At 37.8% G+C, this 22,139-nt stretch overlaps 1 protein-coding gene across 1 annotated transcript in view; it reads right to left on the bottom strand.

The window, feature by feature from the left end:
- Positions 1 to 7,962: 7,962 nt before the first annotated feature.
- The window catches only part of MTPN (myotrophin), a 37,006-nt gene continuing 22,829 nt past the window's right edge, over positions 7,963 to 22,139 (bottom strand). Inside the window, exons 2-4 of the mRNA XM_048949633.1 lie at positions 21,271 to 21,384; positions 19,978 to 20,061; positions 7,963 to 11,175 (exon numbers count right to left, since the gene is read on the bottom strand). Of these exons, the coding sequence (XP_048805590.1) occupies positions 11,089 to 11,175; positions 19,978 to 20,061; positions 21,271 to 21,384 (285 nt within the window). The 3' untranslated portion in view covers positions 7,963 to 11,088. The remainder of the gene's footprint in view (positions 11,176 to 19,977; positions 20,062 to 21,270; positions 21,385 to 22,139) is intronic.

The raw sequence follows: 22,139 nt of genomic DNA, 5'->3' as shown, positions 1-22,139 counted from the left end.
ACGGTCACAAGTCTATTGTTGTTGTATTAATCCCAGCTGTAATGATATCTCACCCTGTGCCTCATACATCTCTTCGTGTATTTTATTTACTGCTGCTGTTCAGGATTCGTCTAGGTGTAGAAACGTGCTTTCTACACCTAGAATACTCTTTTGTTTTAGATTATGTGGGTGTAGAAATAGGTTTTGATAATAATTTGCCTAAACTACAGTTGAGAAGTATTCTTTGGTATATCTGTCGTTGTGCTATAAATAAGAAAGCTCAAGCATATACCTATGAGACATCTTTCAAAAATAAAAGACATATTTCTTCTGTAAAAGACAAAGTTACTACTTTGCTTTATGAAAAGGTGCAATGAAAGCTAAAAATAATTTTTTTTTTCGGAATATGCAAGACAAAAAAAAAAAAAAGGAAATATATGCACATACAAGCAACAAGAATTAACTCTGGGAAAGACTTCTATAACCTTATATTAGAAATCATTTGCTCCTTCTAAAAGACAACCACATAACGATGGTCATAGCTCTTCTGGTTTAATGAGAAATTGCTGCTTGGTACATTCCTGCATTCACTGCCCTGTGTGAATGTAGACGAATGTAGGTGTAGACTTGGAAGTCTTCTGCATTGCAGAAATTAAATCAGGTAATAGCATCATTTGGATTCTTGTCTTTTTTCCTGAATAAACTTCTGCCTTAAAATAGATCAGCACTATGTACAAACTAGAAAATGGTTTGTTCTGAAACAAAAGCTTTGGTGAACAAACTGAAGTTTGTTCTGAATGTATTGAGAAATTATTTTCAGTTAGAGTAAGTTTACGAGAAGAATATACGGAGGAATCAGTCAAAAGTAATTACATACATGCACCAAACTTGAATTTATCATAGGCCAATAAATTATTTTGTAGACTAAGTAATGGTTCTGGATCCTTCACATTTATGTTCAGCTTGAGAAAAACAAAATGAGCTCTCTTTTAATGAATAGTAAGTTTGGTAGAAATATTGATTTATGCTAGTGATTTTGGCTGACTCCCAGCTTCATACTATCAAGAAATACCTTGAAAAAAAACCCCAACCCTCTAATACATACACTTCCCATTCTGATAGGTCCAAAGCAGGCTATATTATCAATGCACTATTTCTTACAAAGGGAATGAGCAATTCTAGAGAAGGCTAGAGAAGTACTATGCATCACTGGAAACAATGCAGCTAGTCAAAGTCTGCTTGGTATTAAAGAGCTGTCTCATACAAACTGTCTCATCAATTAACCAATGAAGTTTTTAGGCTCCTTAAATTAGGACTGGATCAGTATCACCACTCGTTCCACAATCACAGTTACAATGACTTAATCTGTTATTGCTAAATCAAGTCAATTCACAAACTTCCTACACTGATCCTGTATTTTGTATGTTAATATGCAAAAAGAACATGCTACATTTCCCACTGTATATGGAAGTTCCTTGTTGGTGAGTGGATTCCACTGCTGTGGCATTCGTGGCTTTTGAATTCAGTTTTACCTCCTGTTTACATAATCAACTCTGATTCTCCTTTCCCTCTCCAAAATTTATCTCCAAAATGGAATAATGAACCTCCCTCTTGCAGAGCACCAAAAAGGCTTTGCAAATTCCTTTTGTGTGTGTGTGTGTGTGTGTGTGTTACTTATAAACAGCAAATCAAGGTGGCAAAACGCTGATGAATATGCCAAGGTTGAGAAGAGCAGAGCTTCTTCATCTTTCACTTTCATCAGAAGAACAGATAACAAACCACAAAGAGGGAAGTGGCCTTACTTCATATTAAATGAACTTCTTATGTTCTCACCTTCAGTGTTTTGAAGGAATTATGGTCATAAAAATTATATGCAGATATGCATCCACTGCCATTACTACTCTGTATCACTCATCAACCAGAACAGCACACAATACTACAAGTCCTAAGACTGCAGTTATTAACCTAGGCTAATATGGAGTCCCCTGCAACTTGAAATGAGAAATTTATCAATTAAGAACAATCATATTCCCTAACTGAATAGCTTTAATGAGAGCTACATATTTAATTACAGTTTAAAGAACTGAAGATCTTTTCTTACCACCTTGGGGCATTTTTTTAAGTTTACTTCTCAACTCACAGCTAGCATTTTGCTAATAGTGAGATGTTTTCCTTTATATTCTTGTTTATTTGTAAATACTGCATTATTTTATCAAGCTAGGCCGTAAAATTAACTTTATTCTGAGAGAAAAAAGCAAAAATAACTGCCTCCACCTTCCCCTCAACCCCATTTTCTTATTTTTTTATTATTACTAGCTGATGTAAAAACAGATTAAAAAGACAACTTAAAAACGTGCCTCTAAAAGGTTTTGTTGCTGTTGTTGTATCCCTCAGCCCCCTGAAATTTTTTCACTATACTGAAGGAAGCAAGACTTGCCTTGCAAGTGAACCCAAGATGTTCCTTTATAAACTTGGGAACATCTTGTGTGCAAGAGCAAACAGATGCAAAAAGCCGCCTTGAAAGCAGTATGAAATAATGCAATCACTCAGCAGTTTGGTCATCAGAGACTCTGTGGAAGCTGAAGTCAGCATCATGTCCACTGTCCGAACTGATCTGAAATATTCCTGAAACTTTCTTTCATCAACGTCATAGAAACCTAATAATTCCCTCTATGCTCCACGGTGCCTAAAAAGATGCTATCTTTGGTGAAGACAATCAATTCACAGTGAAAATCTCAGTACATTTCTTTACTAAATAGGGATAATTATGAAGGCCCATCCCACTTCTGTACCTACATTGACAGAAGTTTGGCCTCTACCTCTTCACTCTTGGGAAAATGCAAACCCTTCGGTAACCATCAGTTCCTCTCCAGTCACTTCCTGCATTTTCACTAACGTAGTTTAAAATTAGCATTCTATTTCCATATTTTTAATTTGATTTTGCAGTACTAGCAAAACATTAAAAGTAGCTGATAAAGCAGTTTGATTGATTGATTTATTTAATGAAACTGCCTGTTGGGACAGCATTTGGCTTAACGTTACTCAACAAAGGATTAAAATTCATGATACAGATGAATTCAGAAAACTTCTGCAAGAGTTATTTGCATCTGTGTTAAAAGGGTTCCTATAAACTGCTGTTAACAGGAATGAAGCAATGCATTTTCAATTAGATCTAGCAAAGCATCTTCTCTTACACTTAAGATTTGACATACATCTGTTTTTCAGAAGTGTTGGCCCTTACTGAAAAGTTTTGTCATAAAGATCAGTTTTATTAAGTTAATTCAAAGAATCCATTACATACTGCACATTTGTATAGCCACCAGCACTCATTACCATGGCTGCACTTCTCTTAGACCTCATTTAAGGGCTGACTGCCCCGGGGAGATCCCTCCTTGGTGAAGCTTTCTCCTGTGAATCTAGAATCTTCTGATATGAACAGCAATCCTCTAATGGAGGAGCAATCCTTTTCCCTTTCTTTATAGCACCTTTCTATCATGCTAGTCCTTCTGTCACTGCACCTCTGTTGTAACTCCTTTCCCATCATATTGATCCATCCAATGTTGCTACATTTGGCAATCCAGGCAGGTACTTATTTATGATGATTACCTTAAAAAAATTATGTGTTGAATGAAGGACAACCAAATAAACCAACAGAGGGACTACAGGGGAAACCCTGGATCTCCTAGGTTTTCTATGGCTTAATGCTGCACGGATTATTAAAGAATGGGGACCAATAAGGGACAATGGTTCCATTATTAAATCCTCTTCAAAAATGTCTGACTTCCTGAATAAATTAGGACAAAACTTTTTGACAGTTGAGAAAGAATAGTAGCAGCATCTGCCATGGCATGGCAGCTGCTTCTTACTATTAATGCATATCGCTCAGCAGAAGACTTAAAAGATGAAAATGAGCTTTTGAAAGTTCATATTAGACAACTGGAAAATAAAATTACATCTTTGACAGGGCAAACTACCCCATCTTTAAATGGAACTTTGCCTTTGAAATGAGGATCCGCATCATTAGAAAGGGAAAAAGATCAGCAGGATCCTTGGATCCTAGTTGAACTGAAGAAGGCTAAGCAAACTAAGAACCAACTAGAGAATCTGGGAACATCCTCTAGAAATAAGGCCAGTAATAACTCAGAAGACAAAGAAAATCCAAGAGCAACCAGCAGGGTTGGCACCCGAGGAGTGGCCCCCTGCACATGCATTACACGTAATGGTGTGCCAGTACACAGCTGCTGAGCTCATGGATCTGTTACAGTGATTTAAGCAAAGATCATGAGAGAGCATAGTGGCTTTACTGTTGAGATTATGGGACGCGGGAGCCAGAAGTGTGGTAATTAATGGGCCTGAGATTTCTAAACTGGCATTCATTACCAAGCAGCCAGCTCTCAGACAAAGGCTGTACGCCTCTGTGGTGCATGACAAAAAACATTCTCTAATACAATGGATAATGTTGTCATATAGAGTCACATGGACAAACAAAGTGATGTTCTGATAAATACTGGTCTACGGACCTCAACGGAGGAACTTCAAAATTACGTTAGAGAACTAGGAATGAAAGAGGCAATATATGACTCTTCCTTTGAGAGTCCAGACTTGATTAAGTTTTCAGCAGGGATGAGGAACCTCGTATTACATGAAGCTCCTCTTCATCAGCATGGCACTCTGGTGCCCATACTAAACCCCTCAGTGGCCTCTGAGGCCATCATCCAACAGGCTGCGCAATTGGTGTCCGGTCTAGGAGAAACAGAGTGCCTTCAGACCAGGTGCAATATCCGAACACTGGAAGGGGCTGAGGCCCTCCCTGTATTTAAAACCAGGAGACCTTCCTCACGGACTCCTCAGTTGGGACCCATACAGGTATCCCAAAAACAAATGTTTAATGACATAATCCAGACTGGGGTTCAATTTGCAAAAATTGATCGCCAGCCCAATCATGTCCTCCTCCAGCTATGGAGTCAGTTGGAGGACAATTAGAAATTTAAGAATCACCCCCAAAAAACCTCGGGTGAGAACTATTGAAAAAATAACACCAACAACAGCATGGAAACTGAGAGATTTCCTAGTACCCAGTAAAAGGAAAAAGCCTCCTCGAGTGACCCGGGCTCACTATGCCTGAGCCACCAGAGGAAAAAGAGTTAGCAATTGTGCAGTCACTTGGGTGACAGGGGATGCTGGCCCCCCTGTAACTAGGGCCCCCAGACAGGACTGGAGGCGCTGTGTTGATCTGACAATTTTTTGGTCCCAAAAGAACATACAAAGGTTTATGGCATTGCCAACTCCAGCTGGTTTGTGCTGTGAAGGGATAGAATATATGGTAACTGTTGAAATCACAGCCTGAACCACTGCTTGAGCACCTGGGGAAAAGACTGGGTGAGCCCTGGGAGCACTTGCGTGACCAGAAGGGGTGCCACTGGGGAAGGATCTCCTGGAGATCCCTCCTTGTTGAGGATTCCCCCTGCAAACCTGGAATCTTCTGATACAGGTGAATAAACTTCCACCCTTCTTTTATAGCATCTTCCTATTGTGCCAGTCCTTTTGTCATCACACCTCTGTTCTAATGCCTTTCTCATCATACTGATCTGTCCAATTATTACAGAAGTGCAAAAGTATTTCATTGAATTCCTCCATGCGGAGAAAATGGCACCCACTCATATTCATGAATGAATCATAGAATCACAAAGTTGGAAACGATCTGTAAGATCATCTAGCCCAACTGTCTTCTCATTACCACTGCTACCACAAGCTACTAAACCATATCTTGCAGCTCCTCATCCAGACGCCTCTTGAACACTGCCAGGGATGGTGACTCCACCACCTTCCTGGGCAGCCACTCCAGTGCCTGACCACTCTCTGAGAGAAAAAGTTTTCCCTCATGTATGCTTGCTGAATGTTTACAGAGACCAAACAATGGCGTCAGCACAGTAAGGTGCGGGTGGTGCACTTCAGCAGGGCAACAGCAATGCAGAAGACAAGCCCTTTTCTTGACAGCCACGCATTTTTGCTGGTGCAGCATGCAGGCTCTTATTCATTGCTGGCCAAAATGCATAGTTAATGGTGGTGTCTACAATGAACTATTGTGTTTTGTAGCTGAGAACTTGCTTGCTCTAAATGTTACTGTCCTTTTTGTATCTGTTGTAGTTTTGATAAGAAAAAAAATAGAAGGCATAATTTCAGGTGCAATCTACATACTAAAATATAGCAAACACTCTTAGTAGGAGCAGCTTTAAGACATAGACACAAGATACTTGAAAGTTTAAAACATCTTTCTAGTAACAGTCAATACCTGCAAGTGTACATGTCAGTAGCAACACCTTCCAGTAAATATACCTAAAACACTAACATATTTCAGATGCTAATAAGCCATTCTCTTTCCTTAATGATTCAAGAAGTTCATACTGGGACTCTTCTCTACAACTCTGTAGATACCTGAGCTATCCTGTATCTATTAGGTCAGGAAGAGACAGACTACTTTGGAGGTCTCCACAGCAACATCACCAAGTGCAAGAGAAGACTCTTAAATGACTTGTGTGCCTGCATTAGAATTCAGGTAATTTTAGCAGCAGGCTTTCTGTAGGTGTGTACAGAAGGAAGGTATTTGTGGAAAAATGCCTGCAACGAGAGAACCAAACATTTAGGACACAAGAGAATGGACATGCGTGCACAGGTGCTTTCCAGAACCAATTTAAAGAGTGAAGAATCAAAAAAGTTCAGGACTTACCCTTTTTGAAAAAAGGCTTTCCAGATTTTCCAATTAACATTAGATCACAAAAGCAAATTACAGTAGTTAAGTGGAACTTTTTCTAGTTTAAAATTAATAGAAACATTGTTTTGACTGCTAACACCAAGGAGAGAGAAGCATGACTCCTGGGAAAAGCGGCCATTCACTTAACAAGTGGGTTAATGCTATTTGGCTTTGAAGTCTTTTAAGTGCTTTTCAAATAACGAAGGTCCTTTATGTCTTACAGTTTATGGTATTACTTAGTGGAAAGCTGTTCCAAGATGCCCAATCATAACAAAACTATTTTGAGGAGAATATACTTCTCTCAAAACAGAAGCAGTGAAATTATTCAGTTAGAAAAAAAAAAAAAATTGCTTTTTCAGGTCAACTTCAGAAGGATGGAAGCTGAAAAATCATAGAATCAAAGAAACACAGAATGGCTTGGATAGGAAGGGACTTTAAGGATTAACTTGTTCCAGCCCCCTTAGATAAACATGAGGCTATGTTGACATGAACAGACAAAGTTGGTTAGCAAGAACATTAGCAGGTATTTCATTCTACAGAAAAGCTCTCCATTAAAAACAAACAAAAAAAGATGGACACGGGAACCGATCTCTCTTTGCTTTCAATGCCGACTGAAAAGTTGTGCATATGGCATTAAGGTCCTGTTTCCAAAATTTAGCAGATTTCCTTAAAGATACTCTTCTCCAAATTTATACCATTTCCCAACTTTAATACAGTACCTTCCTATGTTTTTCTTCAGAAATCCATATTTTAAAACAAACAGTATCAAACTATTCAAGCAATGGGTTTTAAATCACTAGTGACAAAGTTCTAACTGGAAGCTCAAAGTGCACATGAATAATGAACACACATTTTAAGACAATTTTATTTAGATTTGAGCTGTGCTTTCTGTAAACAACTCATTTATTTGATAAAAACTGAGGTAGTTTATAGTCTTCCTAACATGCATCGGGAGTGACATCCTCCTACCCACAGAATGGCTCTTGGATCTGTTAATCATGATAAATTCTTCCATATTATGCGTCATCGTTTAAAAATGAAAACTGTAGACTACCAGGCTACAGAATTAAAAGCTTTACATACTTAGATCTCATTTGAATTCTAAGTATCTCAATATTTCAATCACTCTGAATGCAAGTGAAAGGTTAGATGCCCTCCAGGCAATTAGAGTTGTAGCCAAAGAGATTAATAAAACACAGGAGCAAAAAGGGAAATAAAACTCCAGACATTCATACCGCACAATTCAAGTTTATTCCATTCATTCTTGCAACACAAACTTAAAAATACAGTATTGTTTTGCATTCTGATGTCTATGAACCATGATAATGAACCCAATTGTGTCAAAACAGGTAACAATGGTGAAAAGAGGAAGTCAAATATCAAAATGCACAAAGCACTACTTTTCTTCCATCACTGCGTAGAAAGATGTTTATCCATTTACAAAATATAATTAAGACAAGTTCATCTTGAAATTTTGCATGCAACACTGCAATTGCTTGACCTAGGACACTCCACTCTTATCAGCCTCTTCTGCTAATATTTCAATATTATATTTGAAGATAAAATTTTATTCAGCTACCACATCATTTTTCCCCATTTGCTCCCCTTAACAACAAGGAGCAAAGGGCACAAAATCCAAACTACATTTTAGGTTATAACTTAGCACAAATTTCAAAGGTAAGTATTTAAGAACAGCAATCTTCCAAACACATGTGAATCCAGTCTGAGAATGTATTTAAATGCTGTTTAAAGAAAGTAAAATAATTTAGTTTGGTATTTCCATCTAGTTAGGACCTATACAAAGATACAGGCAGCCACCTATCAATTTTTTCCCACAGAATGTAGCTAATAAAAAGGGAATGAATGAACAAGCTCAGCTTCTAGAGAATTATAAATGTTTTTTTATTTTATTTTACTTTTTAAAGTCCTGGACAAAACTGTCAATCACTTTTCATGTAATGCAAAAAGAAAAGGAAAAAAAGTATTTCTTCTTTACAGTCAAACAGTAAAAGCCATCTTTTAACTATCTGGAAAGGCAGCTTGGGTGTATACTACAGCCAGATTAACATTTGTTTCACTGAAGTTTGTTTGCATTTTTTCCCTCAAACGAATTAAGAAAAAATAAGGTGTTCACATAGCTATAGAAAAAGAGAGGCAAAATTACCTCAGTCAATCACCACTAGAGTTAGTACAAAGATGGTATTTCTTTACTATGATAATACTCAAGTGAGTTGAAGGGAAGGGCAGTAAAGAATACAGGGGAAAAAAATACCAAAAACAGTATAGCCAGAGAATTTGACACTAAGTAACACAAAAGAACTTGAATAATCAAGTTTTTCCATGTAAAAATAGATTGCAGTTTTCTAGACTAGTACTTTAATAGCTAAGTATTGGATAGCATAACACGGAGGCAAATTTAATCCAAAATTGGTTTCTTTCATAGCTGAATAAAAAGTTAAACCTATATTTTGTGTCCACACTATCACAATGACATGACAATTAAGCACTGATCAGAGATGAGATTAAAGAGTTCTTTAAATAGTCACTGAAAGCACTGTTCACCAAACATGCTTTATCTTTTATCAGCAGCTCACCAATTTATTTTATCACTGACTTCCAGTCCTTCTGCTTTTCCTGCCATCCATATCCAAGAAGCCAAGAGTAATTGCACTGTACAGTTTATGGCCAGAGTTGATTGTTTTCTCCATTGCTTTTCTTATGGGATGTGTACATGCAAATCAGTTTCTGCTCTCATTTTACAATCTAAATGCAAGGCTTTTTATATCTGAGACATTCAATAATAATATGCAACATGATTCAAGTAAAACTAAGTCTCCATTAAATATTTACGAGTGGTAGTCACCAGCCTATTTATTTCTACATACCCTTTCAATTTCAACAGTGATACCAAAGTAATATCTGCTACTTTTAAGAACTCAGCATGAGATATTATATACATTGTCTTCTGTATTCTGTACGTTATCAGAAAGTTTGAAATCTGTATTCCAAATAGAGGAAGCTGCTTGAGTTCGTGGCATACGCTTTTGTTTAATAAAATCTGTTATTCAGACTTGGGTGAATCACCAGAGAAAATTCTCAAAATAAAAGCCACAATCTGACATTCCTGAAGACTGTAAGATGTGACAGGAATCTCTACCACAATTTCTAAATATCTTCCATCACAGCTGTCCCAGTACTGTCATATTCAGTGGTAAAATAACTAAAAGACAATAGTTCATGTGGTGTGGTTCCAGTGGGAACTTTCAGAAAAAGGCCCATTCTTTAATAATGATATTTAACATTTCTTCAGCAAACTATGAAATACTAATTCAAAGATATCCACAATTAATAGTTTTGCCTTCTCCAGTAAAAAGAGCAAGTTAAGTCTTTGACTTGTAAGTCTTTCTAACATCTCAACTTAGAGAGTTTACAAGTAACTCAAATGGTTACCAGAGAAGTTCAGCAACAGTATGCACCTGACATGAATGTCTAAGTAATTACTGTTCATTTTGCACAACTTGATTATCTTTGTGTACCAAACAGCTTGCTACTTTCAGAAACATCTGTAGATTTTATGCTGACATGGTAAGGAAATTCCATCATACAGTCCTTCTAAAAGTAAGTACAATGATATTTTTAACTCTCTCACACAGCTGTTTTAAGTCTCTATCCTGGAGTAGAACACACAAAGGGAAGAAAAACCTCAAATTCCTGCCTCCAGAAGTACATTAGCAGATATTCTCGAGTGTAATAACACCATACCTCAAGTCATCTTTCCTGGATTACTCAAGAGTCAGAAAAGCATTAGTGTGACATCCAATTAGTCAATAAAAAAAACCTGCTCCAATAACTAGTATCAAAAGTCCTCAAAACTGCAACACAAGCTTTAGTCAGAAGAAGAAAGCTACCCACAGAGAGAAAAGAGAAAAGCAACCCAGTCACCTACATTACTACACTTCAGATTATGGCAGACACTAATAGCATGGGACTACTGTCCTCTTCACAATTAGCTTCAAGTACATAGAACAGTACTTCCATCTAAGGGAATCTTTCCACAGAAACCTCAGTACTAACATAGGCAGTTTACAAGCCAAAAATTCAACATCATGGTCTTCTTCTGTTTTCACTAGAGACGGGAAGAGATTGTGCACTGAAAAGAAGTCCTAGAGCAACACTGTTCATAATAGTTTTCAACCCTCTCCAAAACAACCTTTGATACAGGCCCCTAACTAGTCTGATTCATCAAGAATTTCCCTCCCCCCAAAGTATTTAGCTGAAGAAGCTGGAAGATGCAAAGAGTGACAGACAGGCAGCAGTGTGAGGCCACAGGAGAGACATATAAGATAACAGTCCATCCGTCACTGAAGAAGAGTTTTGATTGCCTGGTTGTCAGTGGCTTCAAAGGCAGTTAGTCCATCTGGTCCTTTCACAGTCTTATCAGCACCCTGTAAAGACATTGAGAAGTAAGGTGAATTCAAAAAGACAGGCTGTATTAGTATCAAGTGCGTCACACCACTTACCTTGAATATACTGATTACATCACAGTTTTTTAGTCCAGTTTTCACATAGAAATTAAATGGGCCACATTTAACTATATACCACACAGCTAACACTCAAACCTGATAACTAGAAAAAAAAAGTCAAGTAACTTTTGTTGAACAGCAAGCTACAAGATCAAGAAGTTACCAATTAATCTAGGATAACATAGAAGGGTACAACAATTTACTTACAGATCTGTCAATACTTCATAGAGGATAACAGAAATCTGCCAAGTGGGCAATAGGAGAACAGTAAGCACAGAAGCAGACAGTAACAAAAATACAGAAGGCGAACAAAAAAAAAAAAACAACCAAAAGGAAAGAGTCATGTTTGTTTTGAGCACTTAGTCACGTACATAAAAATGGAAACCCAAACTAAACTGTAAAAGAATAGTTATATTAATGATTAAAATTACTAGAGAATAAAGAACTACAAGAGACGTTTCCCTGAAAGAGATGTTTCCCCAAAATAAGTGAAGATTCCAAAACATTTCTTCATGAAAGATACGCATCCTTGCATTAGTTCAGTCAATTGACAGTAAGAACACTGCATATAGGCACACTTTGGCAAGAACGTGTGTTGCAGAGTTCTGTTCTCAGTTTCACTTATTACCTGTTCAGGGAATAAGTACAAATCTAACCTCCTGTGCCTCACATGGAAGAAACATCTGGTGTTAACTCTCATTCTGTGGGCAAGGCTGCTACCCACCAGATCAGGCTGCCAAAGGCCCTATCCAATCTGGCCTTGAGCTCCTCTACAGATGGGGCATTCACAGTTTCTCTGGGCAGTCTGTGCCAGTGCCTCACCATCCTCTGAGCAAAAAATTTCCACTTAACATCTATACTTAATTTTCTCTCTCTTAGTTTAAGGCTATTCCCCCTTCTCTTATCACCACTGTACTGCATTAACAGTTTCCCTCTTGATTAAAAGCTCCCTTCAAGTACTAGAACGCTGCAATGAGATCTTCCCAGAGCCTTATCTTGTCCAAGCTAAACAAGCCCAACTCCCTCAAGCTTCTTTCATAAGAGAAGTACTCCAGTGCTCTGATAATCTTTGTGGCCCTTCTTTGGACCTGCTCAACAGCTCCACACTCTTCTTCTACTGAAGGCCCGGATGCAGTACTCCCCACAAGGACAGAGTACAGGGAGATAATCACCTCTCACACCCTGCTACCCTTTCTTCTTTTGATGCAGTCCAACATAAAGTTGGTCAGTCCCTCAGGCTGCAAGCACACACAGCTGTTTCATGTCCAGCTTTTCATTCATCAGCACTGCAAAGTACTTCTGCACAGGGTTGCTTTCAGCAAGTTTTTCCCCCAGTCTGTAGACATATCTGAAATTACCTTGACCTACATTGAACATTTGGCCTTGTTGGACCTCATTAGGTTCACTCCTCAAGGCATTCTAGATCCCTCTAGATGACATCTCTATGTCATCTATGCAGTAAGTGACGCAACCTTCACCTTGAATTTTAGCTTAAAAAAAAACTTTCACTCTCTGTCAGCATACAATATTTAGGATTAAAATACAACTTAAAGGTGCAACCTCTACTGCCATACCACCAACATCCATCTTTGACAACATGGGCTAACATAATTAAATAGGAGACATTAGTTTCAGACTGATCATCATGTATTTGTCCTTCAGAGAAGTTACAGAAACACAAAACTTGAAGTTTTTAAAACATTTTTACTGAATGTAGGATATTGTTTAATAAAGTCAGTGTTCTTAAGTTAGGAGAATGGCCCCAAAGCTAAGCAGAAAGATTCCTGCCTGCATTCAATAGGAGAAAAATAATAAAGTTCAGGTCATGAGAACTTTGATTTTCAAAAGCACAGCACTGCCAGGAAGCAAATTTTAATTACAAGTTCATAAAAGCAAAAGATTCCACAGTATTCTTTACTTCTCTGAAGTAAAAAAGGTATTAATCTCTTACATTATGTTCTTTTCCTGCACGCGTGTGTGTGTGTATATACACACACACACACACACAAAACTGTTTGGCAGGACAATAACAACAAACAAGAATGTTTGCACTCTTATAATACCAAGTATCAAAACATGTTGCAGGGAGCACAGTAGTTACTAAGGTATATCTGCAGTTCAGGAAAAAAAAAAAAAAAAAAAAGACAGTCAACACAGAGCTGTTACTAAACTGAAAACACTCTGGAACTGAGAAAACTCTGATGAAGCAAGCCAGTAGAAGGCTGATTTACACAGCAAGGAGTGAACTTCCAGAATCAGGTTCCAGATGATGTTACAGAGGCAATTGGCAGCTGGTTGAAAAGGGATATGGATAAATTCCAAGACAATAAATTTCTGAACACATTCTAATGTGAGTAGACTTGCAAACTTCTATATAGATGTAAGCCTCTAAAATCCCTCATACAGCAGAGGAATGAGTCAAAGTAGTAAAATCTACAGTTTTTCTCCAAAGACATCCATTCTGCCATTCTCAGAGGAAAAAGGTGATAAATAAAAAAACCCACTAAATTAGGTAATGTTTTTAGCAGTAAGCAGAGATCGAGTTGCTAGATATGAGACAAAAACATTAGAGACCTTCTTTAGAAGCATTCAAACTGATATTGTCCATTGTAATGATGCTGGCTTCTTCTGCAGTACACTGAAGAAAAAAAATCTTTTCACATGGAAAACTCAAGTGCAAAATGTGCATGAAGAACACAGAACAATTTGAATTTTATTTGTAATGCAGAAAAACTTAAGTATTTCTGCTATCCCTGCAAAAATTAAAAGCAAACTGAAGTGACTGAAGTTACTTCCCTAGCTAACAGTACTCATTGTTATTTTGTTTTGTAGAAGGCTTTTACCTTTCCCTTGTAATGTGAGCTCAACACACATCTGGTATTCGAGACAATTCATTTCCATATTTGTCAAAAGCTACTGAATTCATTTCCTCCCTAAGAGTAGAATATCTTCAAACAGTATGTTACTTAACATTAATAATAGTGAAAAGGCAGAAGTGAAAGAACCCAACATGAGATATGACAGTTCTGCCCTGTTTTAAAAAGCACCGTATGCTGCAAACCACTTCATTGTTTAAAATGACTACAGATATTTTAAAGTCTCTCAGTCCTGGAAGAAATACTGTAAAATTGATAAAAATAATTACTGTTAAGGCAGTAGTAAGACAGGAGGCCCTATCTTTGAACTTCAAATGGAAAGTGCTTTTTAGACTAAAGCTAACTACATTTACACTGTTTTCTTCTAATATACCGTAATACATTTGCAGCAAACCGCAACCAGCATTTTGTTTTAAACAATGCAAGTCAAACTGTTTACAAAAAATAACTACATCTAGATTATATCTGATTTCATACACAAAAAAAATGTCTGAACTTGATTATCACCATCAACTATGGCAACATATGAAGCCACAGTTCAAAGTAACTCAATCATAAAACCATAACTTGCTTTTGCAGTGTTTCACGAATAGAAGAAAATACTGCACAAATAAAACACGGGGAGTTAAATACATGCAACCAACACAGTAAGTGAAAACTTGAAGAAAAAACAAACAGCTGTAATAAATATTGCTTCAACTTTGAGTACTCACTTGTAATCACTAATATTAAATAATATTTCAAGTACTTTCTATACAACCTAGTAGGAAATTCCATCGAATGATTCTTCTTCAAAGCACTTCACTGTTTTCGATGAATATACTTACCTTCCATGGTCAAATTAAATGTTACAGGGTTAATCTGCCTTTCACAGAACACCACTATTTAAATGCTTGCAGAGAATCTAAGTAATTTTGAGCTAAATGCTTTGATTTACACAAATGTGTATTTAACTGTTATTATCCTTCCAAAGACAGAAATTTGAATTTTTATTCTTCAGTAATCCTGCAATTTCTGAAGTCACCGTATCTATAGGGCTTACATTGCAATGTCCTGTTAATGGGAGAGTTGCAGAGGTACAGTGCTGAACAACTGACCCATGTCAGATCATAGGCAGCAACCGATGGCTCCAAAAGAGACCCATTGCTGCCAGAGTTGAGCCACAAGCAATGCTGGGTGTGCCTCTGGGAGAGCAGATGGAAGAAAGAAACTGCTGCATGACAGTGACTGGGAGAGAGGAGTGAGAGAAACAGCAAGGTCAGTACAGAAGTAGGATAGGAAGTGTTCCAGGTGCACAGCAGAAGTTCCTGCAGCCCAGGAGAGGCCCATAAAGGAACAGGATATCCTTTGCAGCGTACAGGCACCACATGCAGCCATGGACAGGGTCCACAGTGCAGCAGAGGACATGGCCTGAAGGAACCACAGGTCATGGAGAGCCCCCACAGTGAAACAAAAGATCTAGAGGAGCTTCCACCCACGGGGACCTATGCTGGAACACTTCCTGAAGGATAGGTCCAGCAGCACAGAGCAGCACTGGTACAGTGCTTGGAAAGCTGCAACCTGTGGAAAGCCCATGTAGGATCAGTTTGAGAAGGACAGAATCCTGTGGGAGGGACCTCATGTGGAGCGGGGGCAGAGAGTTATCATGAAAGAGCTGTAGAGACAGTCTTATGGATTGACTGTAGCCTTCATCGTCTGTGCCCTTGTGAGGAAGAGGGTAGAAAAGGGTGGATGGTGGGTCAAGATGTTCTTAGTTTGCTTTCTGTTCTCACTGCTCTTGTCTGTTACCAATACACAATAAAAAGCATTCATCTTCCTCCTGCCAAGTCTTTTTTGCCCACGACAATCATTTGTGAGCAATCTCCCACTTCTAATATGAACCAATTACTTTTTCTTTCCCCATCTTATTTTCACCCCCTGTCTTCTGAGGAAGCAGAGTGAAGTGGCACAGTGGAGCTTGGCTACGTACTGGTGTGAAACTATCACAAGGTATTATAATATGCACAAGATTAAGGAAGGAACTCTACCTTGGAGTTTTCACAGTGTTCAAATTTTAGTATGTAGCTCAATGCCACAGGACCTGCAGGTAGTTTGGAAAATGTTAGCTATGTCATTATTTGAAGTTGTGGTTGACACAAAACATGATTTAATGCATTCAGAAGAAGAAGGAAGGAAGAGGAAGGAAGTAAGGCCTAGGAAATTTAAATTCATATGAAAGTAATCAGTTCCATTTCCCTGAAAATGCATTAGAAGAGAGGTAGCATAACATGGTATACACTGTTCTAGCAAGCATAATATTCTAGACTTCATTATCCCTATCAGTGAAATTCCTTCTCACTGAGTGTGTAGCAATAGCTACTTTTTTTAATAACTTATTTCATTTCTCACCTCCTCAAAGTCTCATTCTGCCTGTAATTATAGCTGAATATTATTTTCTATACAAAGGTCAAAACCTTGTTATTAAACAAAATCATTGCGCATTTGGATTGTTACTGCCCCCTATTTCTTCATAAAGATTTTCAGTATTTAGTGAAAATATTTTCCCAATAGATATTCAAGAATAATCATGAAGTGTGGCAAGGGAGAAAATGAAACCACTTGTGCTTTTGGAAGTGAAGGTAAAAGGCAAACGAGGACATAAAACATACTGAAGAGCCAGCTAGAGAGATTACAGCTTAATTGTCACATCTGTTCCTTTTTGCTTATTCTCAAGTTTCATCTGAAACTTATCCATCGTCTACAAAAAAAACCAAACATTTCCACAACAGAGGCAACAAAGTAAGCAAGCAGTACATAGCAACAAGCATCTGCCCTTTATAAGAGAGCAACACAGACACTAGGTGAGCTGTAAAACAGACAAACTGAGTTCTAGTTGTACACCTACAAAAACTGCGAATAAACCCAAGAGACAGCTCTCTGGAACAGGTATGTCACAGTGCAAGAGCACTGAAAAATGTCCTAAGGTAACAACAGAAATGAAAGTAAAATTAGTTCTGTTCTGTGTTGAGTCGGCATCAGTGTTTCTCCAATTCCAGTAACTAACACAAGGAACTAAATTTACAATACAACTTAAATTTGAAGACCTCAATTGGCAGGACTCTGGCTACAGAAAAATAACTTGCAGTAGGGACGAGTGACAGGTACTGTCATTGTCAGTGATATACATATGCCATACAATGCCAGGGCTGTTGCAAGGAAGCATCTAAAACATGCAGGGAACAGCATTAAATGACTGAACAGAATCCCCTGTTTTCCTGGCATTGGCTTCGCTGTAACGTGGGACTGCATCGTGGATACCAGTATTAAGAGTAACAAAGCACATCAACAAAGAAACGCTAAGAAATATGAATGATAAAGGCATCCCTTCATATTATTGACATTGATGCACTAGTAAAGATTTATATCACACTTGTTCTTTAAATTAACCCAAAACTTACCCTCAAGGCCTGTATTTCCCATTCCAGTACAAGATACAATCAAACAGCCAGATGAACATTGATGCAAATTCAATTTAGTACAAAATCAAACACTAAAATAATGTAGAAATCCTGAAATTAACTCACTGACAGTCTAAGCATTACAGCCACAGTACTGTTAATCAACAGGAAAAATGGGCCCCTCACTACAAGAAAGACATTGAGGCCCTGGAACGTGTCCAGAGAAGGACAACAAAACTGGTGAGGGGTCTGGAGCACAAGTCTTATGAGGAGTGGCTGAGGGAGCTGGAATTGTTGAGTCTGGAGAAGAGGAGGCTCAGGGGAGACCTCATTGCACTCTACAACTTCCTGAAGGGAGGTTGTGATGAAAAAGGGTCCGGCCTCTTCTCCCAGGCTAATAGTAGGACCCAAGGACATGGCCAGAAGTTATACCAGAGGATGTTTAGGTTGGATATTAGGAGAAACTTTTTCTCTCAGAGGGTGGTCAGGCACTGGAATGGCTGCCCAGGGAGGTGGTGGAGTCGCCGTCCCTGGTAGTGTTCAAGAGGCACCTGGATGAGGAGCTACGAGAGATGGTTTAGTAGCTTGTGGTACTGATAGGAATGGGAGGGTGGTTGGACTGGATGATCTTGCAGGTCGTTTCCAACCTTGTGATTCTATGATTCCATGATTCTAAAAAGCAGCCATGTTTGAACATTAGCTATTAATTGATTAACGTTTAAAAAGAAGAGGTCAGTAATATACTGTATCTGCTAACTCCATACAAATAATTTAAATTTTATGAGTTGAAAACCCGCACCTCTGGAAGTTCTCTCATAATATATTCCCTCGAATAGCATTCAGTACATTTGAACAGCATTCTGAGTGTTAGGCAGAAAAGCAACTTCTAGTAATTCCATTCATTAGCAGTTCACTGCTTGGAGTAACTGTACTAAATGTTTCCATCATACAACAAGCTGTATGATGGAAATCATGTAAAAGAAATAGGTAGAAATAAAACATCTGACCACTGGAATCCGAGACAGAGAATATTTAGTAGCTTTGAATTGCATTCTTTCCGGTTTGAAGAACAAGGTATTTACACAGAACATGCACTGTCCTTTAAGATATTAAGATCCTTCTGGTTATGGATCATGTGGGGACTTTATTGCAAAGGGCTACTTGGGAAGGAAGCCTTCACTACAGAAGAGAATATGAGAATATGAACATCTAAGCTAAGCAGTAAGACTAACATCATGAAACAAGGTAACAAAACAATATGAAAATTTACTAGTCTGCTTCTGCAAACTAAGTTTCCAGAACTGAGGCTTGTATCAAAAATGCTGTTGAATCAGACAAGAAGACATGAGGACAAGAGTCTGTACTTACATGCCTCAGCTCTGAATACAGCAGTTGCTCAGAAGGGAAAAAAAAAAAAAAAAAGTCTGTTCCCTTAAATGTTTAGATGATATACCTTGTTCAGCAAATTAAACACAGTTTCACAAATGCCATAATACTGAAAAATACTGAAAATATTCAAAAGTGTTAGAACTGCAATCAAGTTATAATGCATATACAGAAAAAAAGGTTTTTAAGTTTCTTTAATCTGAATTCATAGATCACTCCTCACAACAAATTTGACTTCTAAAATAAAACTCACAGCATTTATTTACAGAAAGATAAATTAACATTAGACAGAATTAGAGATAAAAAAAGATGACCTGCACATAGCATCAGGGCAGTTAAGAGGAACCGTTTTACCACAGAAGATGACGTTATGCATAAGAAAGAATCTATAATCCTTTGGTTGATTGACTCAGGTATGTTCACATACTGAAAACACAATTTAAACCTCTTGTTTTCAAAGGAAGTGAGGCATAACAAGAAGGAAAATGTATGAACAGAGACAAAACATTTCTACAATTAACTACTGCTTTGTAAAGTAGATCACCTTTCTAACATGAATCAAAAGGAGACTAGAAATAGATTAAGACTACTCTGTTCTGGATTAAATTTACAAGCTCTAAAGCAGAAAGAATTTGCTGCTTTCCTACTTTCACTTTTCCAACCCAGATAGGTTTTCATCCACCTTGCAGAAACAGAGGGAAAACACTCCCCTGCACAACTTACTTGGAGACTCCGTCATGAGACACCTAAGCAGCTGCCAGAGCTAAATCCCACCCATCTTCTCAACAAATACACTTGTATTCTTGCCTGATGTGCTCTCAGCTCTCTCTCTCTTAACTTCTCAGCTAGAGCTCACAGTATTTTTAGTGGATGCTATCCCTCTTGCTGCACTGCAGAAGTCTCAGTAACATAAACAGCATCTGTTTGATGCTCTGAACCTAGCCGAAGCAGTGTAATCTTACTGAAAAGAAATCACAGTAACATACTTGCTAGTTGGTAACTTTTTCTAAACATTTGTATCTCACCTTTGACAGAAGCAATTTCACACAGGAAACATGGCCCTCATAGACTGCTGATAGGAGTGGTGTAATATTGTGTTTGTCTGGAGCCTGTAAATTGAGACACAGTTATTTGAAGAACTATTTCACACAGCATTAAAAGGTTTTGCTTAATTTTGTAGTTTTATCTTGCCAACAGTAAAATGAAGATTTAAAATTATTTTCCAGAAATACATTCCTTAAGAAATTTTTACTCCTTTTTTAAAAACAGAAGTCATGGCAAAGTCATGGCATAAAAGCAGTTAAGGAACAGATTTTTCCTCCTTAAGTCTGCTTAGTATCAAAGAGTTCACATTCATATTTGGTGGTGTTTTTTTTTTTTTTTTTTTTTTTTTTTCCCCCCCCAAATGACAGAAACTACAATATTTCATATGAGAAGTTTTGTCAGTTTAAAAACAGCACCCTTAATTCTCCCATTTCTCAATCTAGTTTCAGAAAGCTGCTTTGGCCTGAAATGTTCTCCAGGCACTCAGCTCTCTAAACTATGGTCCTGGAAAGGATAAGAAAAGGATCAAATGAAACATCCTTATTTTTTCCTCCATTTTATGCTGAACTAGGAGTACTCCCAAGAAAATTCTTGTCTTCCCAGGCAACCAAAAAAAGTTTGAGACGTTCTGTAGATTTTTCAAATGTACATTATTTTCATATGATATACATTAGATAGATGTACATTAATTTTCATATAGGTGTTCTAAAGCATAGGATTTGAAAAGTATGGTTAAAATATTTGGAAATTTCATGTAATGGAGGACTATATCATTTTGAAGAGCCGTACAGCTCACACAAATCTTTTAATGACACAAAACTGTGCAGGTGAAGCCACAGCAAAGCTCCCCAAAGAATGTCACAAAAACAGATCAAGAAAATATGAAGAGAGAAGTACACCAATTTAAACAGAGTTGGTTCTGTCCTGGTCAAGGATGTATTATAATGTTGGAAGAGACTCCAGAAGACAAATTCATTAAGTATTCAATATCTTCATTTAGATGCAATTGTTCTATCTTTCTAATAACTGTCAAATTAAAATTAATTTTTATAGACAGTTTTCCCTATGAATGTCCAAAAGTGTTAGAACATTTATTAAATGCAATTTTAAGCTTCTAAACTTTAGGAGACCACTTCTCAAACACTCTTCCATGTACCAAGTTGCTTGTTTCATCAATTCCAGTAATCCATTACTTCCAGTAATCAATTAAGCATTTATCTCTTACATGAGGGAAAAAAACCAACATAGATGATTATAAATTTTGATGTACATACATTAATATCAGCTCCTTTCAATAGCAGAAATTCCAGTATCTCAAGCTGCCCACAGTCTGCTGCATAGTGAAGAGGCTTTCTCCCACCTTCAAGTGTCCGGTTGACATCTTCACCCTTGAATGTAAACAACAATTTGTAAGTGAAATTAAGAGTTATTACACCAAAAAAGGGCTAGAAAAAGAAATCCAACAATACAAGAGTGTTCCATCCAAAAATTTAAGGCCATTGCCTAGCAAAAGCAAAAATTAAGTTGCTTGATTTCCTTTCCTTCTTCATTTGCACATGTAAGACTGACAGCTTCAGCTCCTTCTTCCACACTGCATTACAGGTTAGTGAGTGCCCAAATGCACTATGCAATTTGACAAAAAAAAAAAAAACAAAACCAAAATCAGAGTATGGAAGAAATGCTCATGTTTATTTGCTTTGCTTCTCCTACCCCTAATTGGGATCTTAATTGTCTGGCTACTTAAGTTACTAACTTACTTTCCCTGCTTTTCACCCATTGAGGTTCTGCACACAGAGAAGTCACACACATAGAACTAAGCATCACATCTACTAGCAAGTGAGTACAGACCATCCATAATCCAAAACCCAATTGTAATGCTGCAATGGGATGGAAAGAACCACAATAATAGTGGGGTGGCAAAGTCTTTGGCTACAGCAAATAAGAACGAGCCCAAATGCAGCAGCTGTAGACACAGGAATGAAGGAAAAGGCCTCAGGTAAGCAGGAATCTCCAGCAAGATACCCTTGCCTCCACTGCCAACACTTAAATAAGGTCTGTGAAGGGGCAGATTCTGGCTCCACCCCTCCTGGTCTCTGAGCACTGCATGCACCTCAGCTCCCCTGAGCTGGCCCTGCCTTCCACC

Source organism: Lagopus muta, chromosome 1, assembly GCF_023343835.1.
Source record: "Lagopus muta isolate bLagMut1 chromosome 1, bLagMut1 primary, whole genome shotgun sequence".
Classification (NCBI taxonomy): domain Eukaryota; kingdom Metazoa; phylum Chordata; class Aves; order Galliformes; family Phasianidae; genus Lagopus; species Lagopus muta.
The sequence above is the reverse complement of the archived record's forward strand: the minus strand, read 5'-3'. Positions and strand labels throughout refer to the sequence as shown.